General features: G+C 35.7%; 2 protein-coding genes across 3 annotated transcripts in view; one reads left to right on the top strand and one right to left on the bottom strand.

Annotated features, from left to right (window-relative positions):
• The window catches only part of LOC114872237 (acetylcholine receptor subunit alpha-like), a 78,492-nt gene extending 70,255 nt beyond the window's left edge, over window positions 1-8,237 (top strand). Inside the window, exons 11-12 of the mRNA XM_029179247.2 lie at window positions 547-796; window positions 912-8,237. Of these exons, the coding sequence (XP_029035080.1) occupies window positions 547-796; window positions 912-1,103 (442 nt within the window). The 3' untranslated portion in view covers window positions 1,104-8,237. The remainder of the gene's footprint in view (window positions 1-546; window positions 797-911) is intronic.
• Window positions 8,238-8,902: 665 nt separating this feature from the next.
• LOC114872235 (thyrotropin-releasing hormone-degrading ectoenzyme-like) lies at window positions 8,903-18,673 on the bottom strand. 2 transcript variants are annotated; one of them, XM_029179243.2, is made up of 18 exons: window positions 17,997-18,673; window positions 14,668-14,855; window positions 13,966-14,305; window positions 13,544-13,877; window positions 13,316-13,471; window positions 12,837-13,148; window positions 12,524-12,701; window positions 12,320-12,461; window positions 11,911-11,992; window positions 11,230-11,404; window positions 10,955-11,141; window positions 10,599-10,876; window positions 10,299-10,477; window positions 9,875-10,042; window positions 9,519-9,659; window positions 9,354-9,435; window positions 9,085-9,267; window positions 8,903-8,992 (listed from the first exon to the last, which is right to left on the bottom strand). In XM_029179243.2, the coding sequence occupies exons 1-17, from the start codon at window positions 18,043-18,045 to the stop codon at window positions 9,109-9,111; spliced, it is 3,150 nt and encodes a 1,049-aa protein (XP_029035076.2). In that variant the 5' UTR covers window positions 18,046-18,673; the 3' UTR covers window positions 8,903-8,992; window positions 9,085-9,108. The 2 variants fall into 2 exon arrangements, with proteins under 2 accessions (XP_029035076.2, XP_029035077.2); XM_029179244.2 differs by lacking the exon at window positions 17,997-18,673 and adding an exon at window positions 15,066-15,436.
• Window positions 18,674-18,696: the final 23 nt, after the last annotated feature.

Consider the following 18,696-nt stretch of genomic DNA (forward strand, 5'->3'; position numbering starts at 1 on the left):
AATAATTCAAAAACGAAGCTTTAACCAACATTGTGGCAAAAGAAAAGGTTGTTTGCTACCCTGTATAAACTTAGGCCGCGACTGCTGTTGATCTTTAACTTTATAAATTGCAAAATTTTATACGAGGCTTTGAACAGAAGACTATTATATTCCAGAAAATAATAATGAAAAAAAATTCCTCTTATGCTGCAGAAAATTACAGAATTAAAAGCAATTTTTACGTGAAACTGTTAACCCTCGGGCGGCGGACCATAAAGAGAGCCCCAATTTTAATTTAATTTTCTACCTCCTATCATTCTCATTTTCTAAATTTTACACTATATTACTCTGAAAACTCTTTTTTAAAAATCATACATTTAACTTTGGGTTAATATTTTGTAAGTTTCGGTCCCGATTGACCCCGACTCCGGTGTTCAAGGGTTAATCCAGCTAGCGCAATTGTATAAATGGAAGAGGATTCGAAACTTGCAAAATAATAGACACCGAATATTGCTTCGGTAGAGAAAGTTTCCCAGTTTCAATGGCACTTTGTTGTTTGTTATTTAGTCTGGCGGATGGTGCAAGGTTCGGTGGAAGCTGTTTAATCCATGGACCACCATTGCCTCCGCTTCCTCTTCATACCGAGTGCGAGGATCTGTCGGTTTCCGGCGAAGCAGGGATCGAGGAAGTTAAAAGTCCTGTCCTACGAAGTCCTCCAGCTTTCTCGCATTCGCGTTGTCCTCCAGAAATTCACAAATCCTGCATCTGTGTGCGTTTTATCGCCGAGCATACAAAGATGCTCGAAGATTCAACCAAGGTACTTGATTTGCATTTATAAGGGTTAGGTTTTAAAAGCACAAGTTTAAGTACCACTTATGGAGTTAAATGAATTCTTCCGCAACGTGTAATACGATTTAATTCTTGTGAAAAAGGTAAAAGAGGACTGGAAATACGTGGCGATGGTGCTGGACAGACTGTTCCTATGGATTTTCACATTGGCGGTGCTGGTCGGGACAGCCGGGATCATCCTGCAGGCACCAACCCTCTACGACGACCGAGTTCCAATCGATAAAAAATTCAGCGAATTCGCTACCACGACGGTAGTAAACTGCCCGCCGCAATAGTCCATGCCCGAGCCCTGCACCGTAGACAAAGACTAAGGACCAACAGCCGGAAGTAACTGTGCTACCAACCCGGATCATCCCGCCCTAGTCTTAGGAACATTAAACTTCAGTACACGAGATTACGGTAAAAGGGCTCCACTTTGAACGTATTTCAACAACAGAAGACAACAGACGACGGATATTCATTGAAACTTCTATTAAATTGTCCTTTTCCTTTCCAATATACGACGTTGTTCCTGTTCTCACGGAACCTTTTAACAGCAAAGAGTACTGGAATATTTTTGGAACAATTGTCGAGATATGTATGTTCTAATTGAGAAGACGAGAAGAATTTTGATTCGTCGTTGACGGAAGAAGCGATCGAATTATACCTACATAGTCTGCTCAAGTAAATCGTAATATGAAGCTGCCACTACTTAATCGGGTTACCTTTAAAAGCAACCAACTAATTAAAAGTACTTGTAATAATAATTTAATTCAAGCCCTTGCCGGTTCTGATCGAACAACCGGGACGCTTGAGGGTCGACGAGGGTGACACTAGCGCCTCTGGCGGAGTAGCAGCGAACACTAGTGGCTGCCCAAATAGAAACTGAGCTTAGGGGCCTCCTGCGGCGAAACTGAGAAACTCCTGGAAGATTCGTGTGATCCTCTCGCTAGTGGACTCGTAGTTCAAAGATTTTCGAGCTGAGAAGCAATATTTTCTCTAGATTCTTTTTTAAAAATATTCTTTGTACAATTATATAGCGTCGTACAGAGCCCGATTTTGTAATTTGGCCTTTTTTCAGAATTGTGTCCGAAAAACGTGAATTACTTTCTCGTATTTTACTGCCATTACGCTAGAGGCGCTAGTGTCACACCCGTTGACCATTATAGTTCATAAAGAAATTTTTGCTGTCGAAATCGATCGGTTCCCAGGGGCTAAGGGTTGAAAAATTGTTGGTACGATCGCGTGTTTTGTATATCCCGTTTATCCGACACGTTAAGAGAAATTATTCTAGGCATCACGATCGTAGGTAGCTCGTTGTACGACACGAATTTAACCCGTAACTTAACGTATAATCGATTAGCTTTAAACATTTAGAAACGTAACCGTTTATACGAATGTATCTTTAAGGAAAACGGAGGAGGGTGATCGTTTCTGTGTACGTGCGTCGAAGTGTCGCTTGTGATTTGTGTTCTCCGAATTTTATGATTATCCTTGTTTCTTTAACTAGATCACAAATTTATTCGCATACGAGTAACATTTATTTATGTAAAATAATTACATTTTATTCCTTTAACGATAGACACTGTGAATATTTAATACAAATATCGTAAATAAAATTTACGCTGTATCTTCAGAAACAATCCTGAAATCACATTTCCTGAAATGTTCAAGTATGCGAATAAGTATGTGAATTATTATACGTAAACAGTCGTTTTTACTTGTCACACAAATTACAGATTCTTGAGAATGGGTCAGTATGACAGTGTATAGGAGGAGGCCCTGTATATGTATATAGGTTCCTAGCTCCCACCACTTGTACTCTTCAAGTATATACTAAATTTTATAATATTTAATAATTAAAAAGTATGTTATTTTTTATCCTAAATCACTTTTAATACTAATATCGTCAAAATTAAGGTTCTGAAAATTTCTTCTTCCCTTGTAACGTCATTTTCCCTAAGGAAGCCTATGCTTCATACTGTACAAGTCATATTAGTACATATAGTTGTACATAACGTCACTGATAAAGCCTTAACGTGGCGACCTTATTAAGAAGTATCCTCCAAAGATGACAAAACGTAATTATACTTTGTTCAGTTCGTTCTAAGCTGATCCAAAGTGCCTACCACAGTCATTCCGTCATTTCAAATAAATAATATACGCGTCTGAAGCGTGTAATAGGTCTGAATGCATTAGCACATTCAGCTTGGATGAAATCTAAAGTTTCCAAACTAGTTGAAATCATCAACCGGATGACATCATAAGACGACAAGCTCAACGTACACTGTCGCGCCAAACATACTGGCAGGTCGTCAACCCAGTCAGGCGTGATAGCTATACTGAATATTTCAATGTACCAATGTAGATACAACTTGGACAAATTCGAAGGCTGTCTCAAGAATCTGTATTGTACTCCTATTTTCTCATAAATCATATTTTCTTTCTTTCATCGACGATTTTGACGGACATCTTCGTTGCATACACACCGTACTTCGCCTCTGTAGAAATATTATGTATTTTGTAACAATGATGGAAACACACGAAACGTTAAAGTAATACTTAACTAATAGTACAGTAAGAACAAGTAAAGCATACGAATTCTAAAGCTGATAGTTGTAGCCGATTGAACAGCCGTTCAGGTCGTTGTTCAATCTCGTAGTACGTGGTTGATGTGTCACTGTGAGTTGTCACGATTTCGTTTCCGTTTCGTTTAGGAAATCACGCGGTTAAAACGCCTCGTGCGAGCGGACTGATATTCGCGGGAAACGTAATTCGACGTCGAAGAATCCGCGGTTCATTCGAGCTAATTTTTCACAATAAAAAGGTCAGCTGATTTACTGGCTTCGTTTTTTTATTTTTTTTTTTTTTTTCGATTCGACAAACCACCGACTCTTCGACGTTTTCAGGCATATTTCGTGGCTGAGAATTCTAGTCTTAACGCATCAAGGCACGATGCCTTATGTCACGTTGAATTGTACATACATTTTATAGTAGGGTAAATATCGGTTCCGTAAATACTGCCATTAGGAAGCGTTGTTAGCGTGACTAACGTTTCGAGCCGTTGTATCGGTTGTCTCTGCCGAATCTTTATTAATCGGTATCCAGATTTTTAAAAAAGCATTGAAAAAATGGTTATCGATTGATCGAGGCTGAAGCATGTAGCCATCAAATGACAAGTGTAAAAGTATTTGCTACCTGATCGAAAAATCGTCCAGTGAACGCCGAAGCACGTCGTCGATTCTAGACTCAGAAAGGAGAACAAATAAAAATGAAGTTTACTTTGCACTAGAACGATAGGGAAGAACGCACACATTTTCTATGATAGAGTCCAGTTACTCGTTTACAAATGTTAAACACTATAATTATGCGCGATCAGTGTCGAAGCAGCTGTACAATTAAAGTCCCACCTTGACAATAGTATTAAGGGGATACCCCTGTTTTAACAGTTATCTTTGTGAATTTATTTAATAAGAACTTAATATGTACAGTTTCTTATATTTATATTCAAATATATTTGACATTTTAGAACTGTAGCGCAACTGAGGGGAGGGGGTGGGGGTGGTATCATGAGCAATTAACTTCCCTATTAACTATTAGACCCAAAATTACAAATCACAGGATATGAAATAGAATTACAAGTGGAGCTCTCTCCATGGTCCACCACCCAAGAAACTAAATACTGAAGTATTTTCCAGAATTTCAGAAAACATTATCGAGAATAAACAAAAATAAATTAAATTATTAACAAAATTTGTTGACCACCCTATCGGACGATTATAGTTGCGCCACTTAAAATACACTTGTTTGTTAAAATATCAGAAGCTTATTTTTATTATTAAAAGCACAGCTATAATCGTTATCTCTTTCATCCTAAAAAAACAAAAATGGCACTTTGAAGAGGAAGGTTTGATTTTTACAAAAAGTTTTGACTGCTGTTGCCTGTAGAAATGATATATTTTTTAACATAAAGAAAGTTGGAGACACCCATTGCAGCCGTGCTTTTAAGAATGAAAATAAGTCTGATATTTTAACGAGTTAAATTTTTTGTTTGCAAGAACATTTTCAATATTACTTCAAACATGTTTGAATATGAATATAAAAAAACCCGCATATTAAGCGTAACTTGTTAAATAAATTTGCAAAAGTCGTGTTAAAAAATGTGCGTTGAAATGGGGGATACCCCTTAAGTTGTTGCATATCAAATGGCCGAATTCGAAACATAAAAAGTTTGATACAATTTGATGATATTAGCGGTACTGCAAAATAACTCAACATTTGAAGACCAATTCGTAAGGGAAGTTACAGATAGGGACATCACGCGATGTCTAAAGTTTCCCTGGCCAAAATCTACAGATTTTTATTTAAAAAATATAATAATACAAAGTTATAGCTGTTGAACATTTTGTAAATAAATCGGCCATTTAATATGCAATTTCATCGATGGTTGGCTATTGTTACTCTGATATTTGAACAGTTGTTAACCTGTCGCAGTAGTTGTTTAATCGTTGTTCAGGTCTGAAACGGAAAACAAGTGCGCCGTATCTCTAGGTTCTATTAGCGAAAGTAGAAAGGGATATGTAATAATTAAGGTGTAAATAACGTGTACATAGCTAAGCGTAACGTAAAACAGAGGCTATAAAGCGATCGAACGTTTTTTACACTGTTTCAAAAAACTGGGATCACAGGTTGCACGAAAGAGTCCCATCAAATTGTTCAGAAATTATCGCATCGCAATGATGGCCGATAATTAACGCTGATCTTATAACAACGAACAAGTCGAGATAATATCTAGAAGATTCTTCTAATTTGCTTTCTTCTTTTAGCATTTTGCGGTTCTTTATATACATGTTAACACGTTCAGCCGGATAGTGTCATAAGACGTCAAGGTGGTTATATGGCGCCCTATGGCGTCATAAGATATCACGCTCAGAGTTTCCAAGATTAAAATAACAATTTTGTCACTAATTTTCCTCTAGAACGTGTTAAACATGATCTTTCAATAAGTCTAATTTATTTTACAATAATTTCAGAATTATTCTAGGCAATGGCACTTTAATTAGGTTCGTGCCCAGGAGCGTAAAGGGTTAACTTTCAGTCAGTATTATAAATACAGTATTTTCAAATTTTCACACACAAATGCTTCGAGTTCGAATAAAAAGTTCATTGTTTCGTTGTACGATAGTTTGTTTAAGTATGCATCGTTGACCCCTTGTCTTACGGAATCGCATCAATATTATTTATTTATACATTGTAATTTTTATTTAACATAAAAAAGAAAAGAAAATCGTAAGGCAAGGAGTCAATTACCGTTTGTATGTTTCCAGTTAGTTCGTATCGACTAAACTAGAATAAAATCGCGATACATTCGACGCTCGAATCGTTCCTTGAAGCACAATCTTTCAATGTGAAAAGAACTTTCCTCCCCCGTATGTCGAGCGAAATTTGAATAAAACTGCGCACACTTCAAACACGATCGTTATGCGGGTGTTTCTGGAAACTAAAGATCTTTTCGAATATTTTCCATGATTTTAAAGTACTTGACACCTTGTCGACAGGAAACATTGTCTCCTATCATTTTAACACGTTCGAGCCCGAGATAAGGGGTATGGTTCAATTGCCATAAAGAGAGGTGGTAAATTTACTCGTTAGGGCTTGAGGTGATAGGAGCATCTCAGAGGTCGCAAATTAAATTATTAGAAGTTTGATACTTTTTCAACCTTTGGCGGACCTTGGAGAGAACCTCCTTGCTACGAGTAGATTTACCCCAATGGACTTGAACGTGTTAAAATATTTAAATAATTTTGAATCAAATAAATCATAACTACGAACAGATTACTTATTTCATAATATAATTTTCATATTTCAAAGTTATAGAAATAATATTTTTAAAAATCCTTTAGGTATTAGATTATGTCCCTGTTGATAAGGTGTTATCTAGATTTCAATTTTGCACGAAAGCATTTAAGAATGCTGTAACTTTTGGAAACCGAAGATAGTTCTTTCGTTAAAGTATGAACGTTTTTAAGGAATTTTATACTTCTCGTAGGATCGACGAAAAACGAGGATTCGGTGATGATGAAAGAGGGTGGATTTGTCCACAATTCTTCTATTAGGCTTGGAAGCTTCTAATTGAGAAGATATTGCGCGAAATGCCGAGGAATTAAGTAGACCAATCAAAGCTCACTAAAAGTATTAAACTTAGGAGAAAAGAATTTGAATCGCATTTACACATCTCATTTTGACAACGATTCAATTAACCCTCGGACAGTCGTACATTGGGTCAAACATAAACTAATAGTTACATTTTTTTAAGATATGTAAAAGTAAATTTTTATATTTCACATTTTAGCTTTGATACTAACACCTCTAGCGGAGTAGCAGTGAACATAAGTGACGACCCAAGTCCAAATTGATCGTGAAGGCCTCTAGTGGCGAAACTGAGAAACTCTAGACCGCCATGTTGGCATAAAAAAGGTTCAAATTTATCGATTTCGTAGTTCAAAGATTTTGAAATTGAGAAGCAATATTTTCTCATGATTCTTTTTTTTAAATATTCTTTATACAATCGTATAGCGTCGTACAGAGGCCGATTTTGCAATTTGGCTTTTAAACATTATAAGAATTTGTTCACAATTTTTCCGAAAATGGGCCAGAACATATTAAATAGCTGAGCACTGCTGTCCGAGGGTTAAATACCATCAAGCTTTCGATGAATTCACTGTACATTCCTCATTTACATCTCCTACTACACGTATTTTACTGTGCCAAGTAAACGCGCGACAAGCCTATAAATCGTACAATGACAATAAAGATTGAAGAAGAACCGTTTCAACCAAAAAATCAGTCATCGCGAAATCTGCTCTTTTCAATTGTCTCATTGATCTACTGAATCGAGACTCATTTGTAACTGCGGAAGCGACAAAGATAGAATTTGATTAATTTGTCGCCTCCAAGTCATCACTTCGTCGCGAGTTAATTGCTCGCACTCGTTTTTAATCGACACCCGCGTCCCGATCTTCGACCATTAAACACATTTTCACGCGTCACGTAACGAAAGGTAGCTAAAATGTTCTGTAATCGAGAAACATTAGCTAAACCGTAGGCTAAGGACGAGTAACGATAAACGATACGATTACATTATTACAAGATATAATTCTAGCAAAACGAATGTGCTATATAGCAATAGAGCTATTAAAAATGAGACGATTAACGAGCTGAGAGAAATTGTAACGGAGAAAAATAATCGAGTATCGATTATTATCGTTAGATACAACTACCATGTATATCGTTTGTTAAATATGTACCTATGAATTATCGACGACCGTCGTTCTTAAGACTACACGATGTAAGAACGAGATTCTTGTTGCTTGGTTTTGTAATCATGCTTGATGAAAGCATTTGAAAAATAAAACTTGTTGTCGTAGAAATTCTTTTCAGTTTACTTTAAAGAATACAGTCTCTCGGTATATTGCCACCTGAGTAATTTGACCTTAACTTACTAATGCCGCTTTTCTACTATCATAGGTTATGAACATGCCACACTTTTATCTGTTCTCCCATCTTTCAAGTGGGAATTCGGAAAGTTGACTTTTCCGCTACGATATCCCTGTCCGCGGCAATATAACGAGAGACTACTTACTAACCCGTGGATTACAAACCATTTCTCCTAGGTTCCTCTCTCACGCCACGGCGAACTGGGAGTGGGGTAACCGATAGCTAGCAGCGAAAGTACCGGCGTACTAGAAGTGGGGGGAACAGGTAGACTAGTAGTGGCGGAACCAGCGTACTACGAGTGGGGGGAACGGGTAGCTAGTAGTGGCGGAACCGGCGTACTAGGAGTGGGGGGAACGGGTAGCTAGTAGTGGCGGAACCGGCATACTAGGAGTGGGGGGAACGGGTAGACTAGTAGTGGCGGAACCGGCGTACTAGGAGTGGGGGAACCGATAGATTAGTAGTGGAGGAGCCGGTATACTAGGAGTGGGGGAACCGATGTTGCCCAGGCCTGCTGTAGGAGAACAACCCCCCGCCATACCTGTTACTGCTGCTGCTTTGTTCCGCCGTCAAATGCATCCCCAAATTACTGCAGACAAAGCATCTAATAATAAATTTATTTTCTAAATGTTATTTCTTTTACATTGTATACTAAAATCGCACTGTTCTTGCGCGAATCATTTTTGATCAACTGTAAATGAATAAAGAATAAATTTACAAAATATTTTTGAAAATTTTGGATATTATTTAGAAATTTAGAAATTTGGAAATGTGTTCACTTACAGTAATTAGTTACTCTCAGGAAGTTTAAGCTTCATCAATGATTTCTTCTTTCAGTAATTTTTCAAATTCAGGCAAAAAACTTTTCAACCACAACGTCCCAAAATTTCCATTCGCTTCAACAAGTGCTGCTCCATACCTTGCTCCTTTCATACTTTCGTAATTATTCTCCCTAAATAGTTGAAGCTAAAATATTTAATAAAATAAAAATACTATAAATAAATATACAAAATCATTGAAAGACTGCAAACTTAATTTCAATATTTTCTTACATCTTCTAAATCTTGTTCTGTGGTAACACCATTAATCATTGATAACACAAAAGTTCTCAGCAACGAATAAGATCCAGGAAACCTAAATTAACAAAATAATGTTGTTAAACGCGATTTCATCGTTTACAAACATTTTCTTTTTATCTTGGAAAAATTTTAAAATACCTTTGGGTAATTTCATGCCAATTTGCACGAACGAATCGAGACGCAGCTTGAGCTGCTGCTGGATTTCGAGGGAACGACTTTAAAATTACTGCTATTTCATCCTCTTGGAATAGTTCTTCATGAACGATTTCGTTCAAAATGCTGATTAAAATGAAAATGAAATAATGTTATGCATTAAAATAAGGGTAATCAATTTTTCCAATTTCATCTAATGGAATTTAAATATTTTTCGTGTATCTACTTCCTAAGTGCTTGATGAACAATTTTTTATTAGCACCGTTATTACAATAAATTTTGTTTTTCGGAAAAAGAAGTGAAACAGCTTTGTAAAGTGATCACAAAATAAATTTACTCACGATTGTAAGATCCACGGAGCTTGGAAACAAGCATACGCCGATAACAATCGTTTCTTCTCCTCTTCGTCTTCCGTTAACGTTATCCTTTCCGTGAAATAACTCCATTCCCTTCGTGTTCCGTAACGAGCAACAGTGCAATAGAAGGTTTCACGAACATGCGAAGGAACACTGAAAAACAATTTAATAGAAACCGAGAGCCGATCAATAAAGTAGAGAGGAGCAAAATCTGGCTCTGTACGGCGCTGCATAATTGTACAATGAATATTTTTAAAAAAGAATCATGAGAAAATATTGCTTCTTCACCTCAGGATCTTTGAATTACGGAATCGCTAAATTTAAACCCTTTAGCTATCGCTCAAAAGAGAGTAGTTCAAGAAAACTTGAACTGTCGCGTCTGTTTTATTGAAATATTATTTAAACTTACATTTCATAAAGTTCAGTGTCATTCTTTGTATTCTCAAAGACATTATTCGTCCAGTTTAGACACTGAGGATGCTCGAACATGCACGCCATTTTTACAGCAACCAGTGGCAGCTGTGAACCTTCTTTCAGCGTCGATCCCACTTCATTGTACAATGGTGACACGAATTTTATCATGAATACCTGAAAAATAGATAAACTACAAAGTCTTCTACGTGTCCACTGTTCCTTCATTTTCATTTTCATCAGAAATAATAAAAAATATAAATATCAATTTTGTTGAAAAATTCTTTTATCTATTGACCTGAAAGTCACTGAAGGCGGTAGTTTCGTACAAAAGTCTGTTTAATCTAAAAGTATGTCGCATCAGCACAGTCCAAGGTAGATAATGCCTTTCCTTCGTTTGCATATATTTAATAAAATCGAATACAGCTTCGTATTTCATTAAGCCCACCGCAGCCAAACTGAAAACGTCATCTATAAGTGATGCTCTAGTTTCTGGTGGAAACAGCTCATGGTTATCTTGCAGCACCATTTTCAACAGCTTCCAATTTCTTTCGTCGTAATGGACACGGTAATAGCCTTCAAGAATATCGGATAAAGAATTCTTAAGAAACATGGGAGTCGATCTATTTTGTTCATGTTAAATAAAAAACATACCCGTTTTGTTTATGTTAAATAGGATCCATGATTCGTTTAAATTAATATTATCTAACTTAATTTTTGGTTCCGATTGAAACCATATTTTTGTGGGAGACGACCAGTCACCATCTTCTTGGATGTAATCAAGGGGGACGTGCCAAAATTTGGAAATACTTTCCAGTGGCCTGTCCAAAGTAAATTGCTCCTAAAATTATAAATAATTTAAAAAATCCAAAATATCATTAAAAACTTGATATTAAAATACCTTGGTGGTATTAAACGTTCTGTATTACCTGATAAAGAATGGCAGATCCTTTTTCATAATTTCTAATAACAGTGATTAGTGGGTATCCACCTTGAAAAATCCAAGAATTCATTGCTTCCTCCAACGACATTTCAGAAGGCAATTCAGTCGCTTCTTCTTGCATGAAGTTCAAAAAATCAGCAACCTCGGTAGTATTATATTTCCTAAAGGAATAACAAAATCTTATTCGTTACTAAATCTTCGAAGATAAGGAATAATTACTAATGGAATGTTCGTAATTACGTAAAATGAACGTTACTACACAATTATTCAGGTAACAGAATTTTCTCGCATTGCATCTTGATATACGCATCACTCTGTGATTAATTAAGGTAATAAACGGAAAATAACAAGAGGAAAAATATTAAAACGCTATTATTATTCGTAGAGGTGTTGATTAATCGTAGATTGTAGCTTTAATTTGTATTTCAACGTCAATCATTAGGGACCATAATCAGAAAAATTTTATAAATAAACGAATACAGTAGACGCGTTACATAGAAGCGGCAATATAACGAGAGTCTAATATAAATAATTCAAAATTGGATATTTAATTCCTGCTTCTGCCGGTGTGAATATATCTACCCAAGTGGATCCGAACCCATTAGAAATAGGTAACAAAGAAAAGATATGAAACGCTGAAAATTCCTCGCGAACGATATATACCCACCACCTGCTTATCAGTTTCTTGTAGCCGTTCCTAAACGCTGTATCGTTTATCGCGCCATGCAACATGCGTATCAGACATGCACCTACAAGAAGCAATTCAAAAATGCTAAACCATTCTTAACTAACGGTATCTCCAAAATTTAACACCTTATCGATGAGACCAATTCGGTTGTTACTTATATCTAACATAGAGATATAAAAATAAAAAACTGGAAATTCAACATTTTTGGTGTCGATGGTAGGTATTTATAAAAAGGTCGCTGGTTTAGTACTTTTCCTAAAGAAGCCTGATTAAATAGCGAATGAACTGGTAGGCAACGTGTCGTTTAGCAAAATTTATAATTTCAATTTGCCATAAAAAGCGTCGTCCATCGATAAGGTGTTAACGCTGAATCGGTTCATTCGTTTACCTTTCGCATACTCATCATCGAGCATGTGCAACGATCGATGATTAACGTTTTCGTGAAGAGGTCTCGAGATACTGTACTCATCGATCTCCATGGAATGCGATTGAATGTCGCCGACGAAGAAGTCGATCGATAACGAATCTATCTGGAAATGGAATTTTATCAAAACGGTTTTTCATTTTACTTTTACATGATCCGATCGCTTGCCTTTCGAACGATTTCCTGTTGAAAGTAGATCATCGATCCCTCGAAGATCCATGCATCTGTTCGATTCACATTCGTGAACTCGCTGGTCCATTGCTGCTGCAGCAAATCGACGAGGACCCTTAGAGCATTGGTTTTTAGAGCCATTGAGGAATTTTCGGTGGCATAAAACAGCGACTGTCTTTTAAAAATTTTATTACCATTAATAGAATTAATAAATATTGTTCAACTGTATTTTTGTCCCCTGATGATTTTCATGATTTTCATAGTTTTGGAAATTAAAAGGAAGTGAAAAAAGAACAAAGGAGGTTCTTACTTCATTTCAATTAGTCCTGGATTAGCCATATTTTCGTCGATTCCTGAGGGTAAACCTACCACATCCAACTTGGGTAAAGGATATGGCATCGAGAACACGTCAATTAAATTAGTAACAGCTAGACTGAATTTATCAAAAACGTAAATTCCTTGCGACTGTCTGTTCGATTCACCCCAAAATGTAGCCACCACGTCGGAATTTCCTGCGAATGTCACCCCTATGGACTCGAAGTGACCCATTAGAAAAGCCAGATTATGGGGCGAGATAGGCGGAGACTCGTCAAAGGTGTCAATTACCACCGATACATTTGAACTTGAAATAATATAATCATGAAACTAGTTATTACGATTTCCTCTATACAGATTTGAGGATTTTAAGTATTCTCTGATATTTAATTCTTAGCGCTAATATTCAGTATTTAGTGTTTAATAAGAGTGGTATTAAAAAAAAATTAAAATTTATTAATCACTGTTACTCACGTATCTCTTAATGTCCTAAGGGGCATATTCGAGAGGACTCTCGATTCTCTGAAATGTATTACAGACACGGAAAATATTGACTTATGCAACGTGTCGTCAAACACTGGAAAAAGGTATCGAGCTCCTGATCGTTTTAATTTTGTTCCCATAAACCACCTGATAAATAATAAGAATCTTTTTCAATTACTACATTTATCTATCTATGAATTTTTACTACTATCTGCTCACCGTTCTTCCTCGGATGAACAACAATTTGTAATAAAAAATGCATTTTCATTGATCACAATTTGATAATTGATTTCTAAGAAATAAATTCCTTCTTTCAATCGATTTGCTAATTGAATCGTGTGAATATCTTTCTCATCTTCTATTCTATACTCTGTAATTTCAATTTCCGAGAAGCTGTTGCTATCCGAAAGATTTGGATCTTTATTCTGATTAGGGTAACGAAAAGAATCATTATTTATCGGAGTTGTTTCAACATTTTTTTCAAACACCGTTGTTTCATTATCTGATACTGTTACTAAATCGTCATTTTCTACGGAATGCATAGCACGAACAGCTGTAAATAAATGAACTTTCATTACGAATTGTTTAATTTATATTTAGAAATAATCCTATATTATCGTTATTAAAAAAAAACAATTTACCAAGCGTTCGATTGTTTTCTTGACTACTATAGTTGGCTTCATCATTGTCCAGTCTTCTTCTGGATTCTTCCCTGCCTTTTTCAGGATCCAGCAACAATAATTTATAATTCTCCACTGAGATATTTTTGGCATTTAAAGATAGATTATTTAAACTTGTTGCGTCGTTTACTCGAAATTCAATAATCACTCGTCCCACTATTCCTGACACACTATCGATATTAATTATCGGCGTCAATTGGAGACGATATTTCAAAGGATTCACCGAAGGCGAAATCAAAGTTTCACTAACACTGTCTATGTCTTCGATTTCATCGTTCAATAGATCTAAGGTGTCATAAGGCTGAGAAATGAAAAGTTTTTGTGATACTAATTTTATACAAATTGGAATTATTAATAGAGAGGGTAATCCAGAAGCCACGCAACCCCTGTGCTATATCGATAATAATTATTATATAAAATATATTTATTTACATAATTTTAATTTAAAAAAATGGCACGTATAATAATAAAACATTTGAAGGATAACGTGTGTTTTGGATCACTCTGTACAAACTTAGAATTACATAAATGAAATTGCATATTTCTCGTTATATTCTCATAGGGGTTGAAATTTGTCAAACTTTCAAAGTTTGAGTTGGAGGGGAAAAAATTATGGCTATGATGGCTACAATTATGGTCGTGTTTCTTGAATACATCACTTACTTTTTTCTTTGGTAAAGAATTAATGTACCATCCGAGAAATCCCGCGGCAACAACGCCTATAACAAATACTACGACGATTCCTGCTATCTTTGTGTACGAAAGGAACCAACCATCACCCCTTTTGTATTCCATGCCATCGCTAGTCATAAATTCCACCGGACCTCCACTGAATTGTGGTATGCCTTGAGCTGTACAAATTGATAAAATAATGAAAAATGTAGAGGGAGGCTTGATATTAATATTCTAATATTCTAATACCCTAGTATTCTAATGGTCAAAGGTCAAATAAAATAATACTTTAAATAGAAATAAAAATTTCAGTAATTTTATTTAAATAATTTAAAGTAAAAAATAAAATTTTGATTTCTATTTAAAGTATTATTTTATTTAAAACTTACAACAGGTAATAATTCAAACAGTGTTTGAAATACAATTTTATCTCGGGACTTTACCCAGCTCTGTTCCAGCATCTATTCTTTTACCTAACAATATGTATACACTTGTCAAACATCATTCCATGACTCGAAGCAAAATTCCACGCAGCATACCGCATAGTGTCGTTAACGTATTGAAAATAATAGCCAACCGTACGTTGCCGACTCAATAACTGATTATGCGACTGCTAAAGTTAATAGCTGGTCAGCGTGTACGAGCAGGACCTTGGAAAATCGTTTCCCCAATGTATTTAGTAACGCTGTTCTTGTTTCAGATAGTGCTGGCGGGTTAGAAATTAAATTCTTCGCTTTGGAACTCTTTACTTAATACGCATTGACTTAAGAAAGGTTCAAGAACGAATGACACACGGCTGCCGCCGTTTAGGCTAAGGGATTATCCCTATCTAGAGCGCAATACCAATTCTGCCGGTCTCCCCGGAAGCCCAGCGGCCCCGGAAACCCTCTTTCGGTGCGCGCGCTACCGGGACCGGAAACGGACTCGGGTCCAGAAAATTCCTGGGTTTTCCACGCAACTCGTGTCTCCAACTGTCCTCGAATCATTCTCATGATCATTTACATATTTATACCTCGCATACTTCCTAGATAGAAAAATGACACTCTGTCGTAATACTCCACATTTCATTATTTATATGTCAATCAAAATAAACCGTTTTCATATCCGGGTTCAACGAATTAAAATTCATTCATGCGTTACAAATATGCTACGCATCTGTGTATATACGTATTGAAAACTTGTGTCTCGTTGGTCCCAAACAAATGTTACCATAACGCGACCCAAGTTTGTGAACATTTTTCAAAAATTGTTTTAATTATAGATCCTCATTTCAAATGTTGTCTATTATGAAATAAGAATATAAAAAAAAGGTTCGATCTTTCAATCCCTTCAATTACCGTTTCGAACACTTTTTGCTTGGAATATATTCATCTCTGAACTCGCGCTTTCGAATTGTTTCAATTAAAGATTCATCAACGATGATAACACGATGAGAGCGAAGGTATATAACTACAGTGTTTCGTAGGATTACGTATTGCGAATCGGACATGTAGCTCTTTACATGCAACGAGATTGTGTTGTTACACGTTATGTCACGTGGCGCGTGATCAATCTGAAAACAAACGGAACTCGAAATACACCGGATCCACGTTCTCCGGCCATTCATAGTCGTTTAACAACCGCATACCGAAACAAATGATAAACCTGCGATAAGCTTGATAGGTAAATCGTGTGTTCTCCAAGCATGAAAGTTTACAAGCTTACGAAACTTCCATTTCGAATGAATTGTCCTTCTGAAGTGAAATGTTTGACGAAAAGAAATTTTAACAAGATAAATAGTTAAATTTAAAATGTTAATAAAAATAATCTGATAAATTTGAGATTCCTTTATTCTTGTGTTTAACTATTTAAAAAAAAATCAGTCGAAGGACGAAAACTGGTAAGGAAAGGAAACAAGATTAAATCTCTTTACAATTGTAACGAAACATCTTCCCAAGGATGGTCATTAAAGAACAATTTTTCTACGAATCGTATGGAAGAACAAAGAAATCCAAATCCACCTTTTTCTTTAGCTATGCTACGAATTGAAACCTTCAATCGAAGTCTCTTGATAATAATTACAATAAAAATTATTCTCAAGGCTGTCTCGCATTCAAATGTTTATCTTACGATAACTTTAGTAAACAAAATTAACATACCTATCAAAATTTGTAATTGCACAATGCCTTCTATTTTTATTTTTAACAAAAATAAACCTTGAATGAGAATATCAAGAATAGAATGAAATATAAATTATTAATAATAATTGAATCTTTAAGACGCCTTGGTAGAATATAAGATGCGCTGTTGAAGAATAATCGTATTAAACGTTAAGGTAATTCATCGGACCGATGGTTACACGTGTAACGCTGAACACCAGGAGTAGAACTATGTCAGATAATCACTGCAATCGTATATTTCCTCTTAGAATCATCTGCGTTTCGCGTGTATCGTAGTACAGTCGCGATCAAATCAGATTTCTCCGAGGAAAACAGTGAGGTCCAGGATTCCCGTCCATCCCCATAGGCTTCTCCGGGGAGAATGCCAATACAGCGAAGAGTCCTATACACATAGGTCTGTGGCCTCCCACCACTTGCATATAAACGTTTACACGGGAAAATTTCAACTGATGATAACGTTTTCTTTCTTTTGCAATTTTTCAATCACGCAAAAATTTAATTTTCAATCCTTTAATTAGGATAACATTTTTTTCGACTATTATTAATAATCTCTATTAAGATTAAAATGTCTATTATTTATTATTATTAATATTTATTAATGTCATGTTCCTAATGATTCAACCATTTCCATTAATTTAGTAGATAAATTACTGTGAAGCTAAAGTCATAATAATACAAGTAACAATATGGAAATAAGCTCAACCTTGCATTTAGTTCACCTTCTATAACTCTTCCAAGTTATCGCGCATTTTTATCTTAGCATTAACGCGATTATTACTTTATGTCCGTCACCATCTTTTCTTAGTCAAATATTTGACTAATCATCTCCAAACTAATTATTTCAAAAAATTTAAAAATGTTCCACTACGCAATATCAAGTGTTAATTAATATAAAATAATTTCAATAATTATAAAATCAAGACAATAAAATTTTATGTCATATTTCCACAATAAATTTCCTAATATTCTTCCAATAATAAATCTTTAAATCACCTTCGAAATAATTAATTTAAAATAATTAAAAATTCTTCACTACAAAATGCACAGTATCAAATATTAATTAATACAAAAATCATTTCGATAATTATTAAATACAAAGAATAAAATTCTGTATCATATATTCACATTGAATCTGATAAGAAATGAGATAAAGTCACTCACAACTTCTGCGTCCATAATCCTGCCAACTGGAAATAGATCCTCGGCTCATGTGGCCAGCTTCCGGTTTCCTCGATCAAACAAACAACGCTGTCTCGCGTGCAACTGGCAATTACACGTGAAAGCAAATCAGTCACGTGAAAACAAAACGAAACGAAACGAAAGGTTTATAGATTCTTCTCGTAAATGCTGAGTCAAACTCGCGAGCACGATAACACGCTCGGTTCGTGCAGGTGTAACGCAATTAGCTGTTCTACCTACGAAGCGTTACCTGAACGTTGCCCGACGCTCTGAATGTTGCTTCTACCCCCACCTTCGCTTTTTTTTTCAATTACTGCCTTCCTCATCTCCTACCTTCTTCTTCGCGTAACAATTTTCTAAGAGCAAACGGATGTACAGTCTATGTAAATCGTATCTGTAACAAAAAAATTGATTATGCTCACGTTGAAAAAGTCCCGACTTTTATAATCTTATATAAGTAAATTTCCTGTAAAAACGCTGAATACTCATCTCGGTTTACAATTGGGCACCGCGATACCGCGTGACCGGGCCATTGACAACTGACAACATCAACTGACCCACATACTTCTATGCGGTTCAATCAAAGTAAAAAAGACCTAACTCAGTTTCAATCCCTGAACAGCGGCGTCTGAATAATCGAGACCTAAACTAAAATAATTTTTAAAGAAAAGAGTTTCCTATA

The sequence above is a fragment of the Osmia bicornis genome, chromosome 16 (genome assembly GCF_907164935.1).
Source record: "Osmia bicornis bicornis chromosome 16, iOsmBic2.1, whole genome shotgun sequence".
NCBI classification, from domain to species: Eukaryota; Metazoa; Arthropoda; class Insecta; order Hymenoptera; family Megachilidae; genus Osmia; species Osmia bicornis.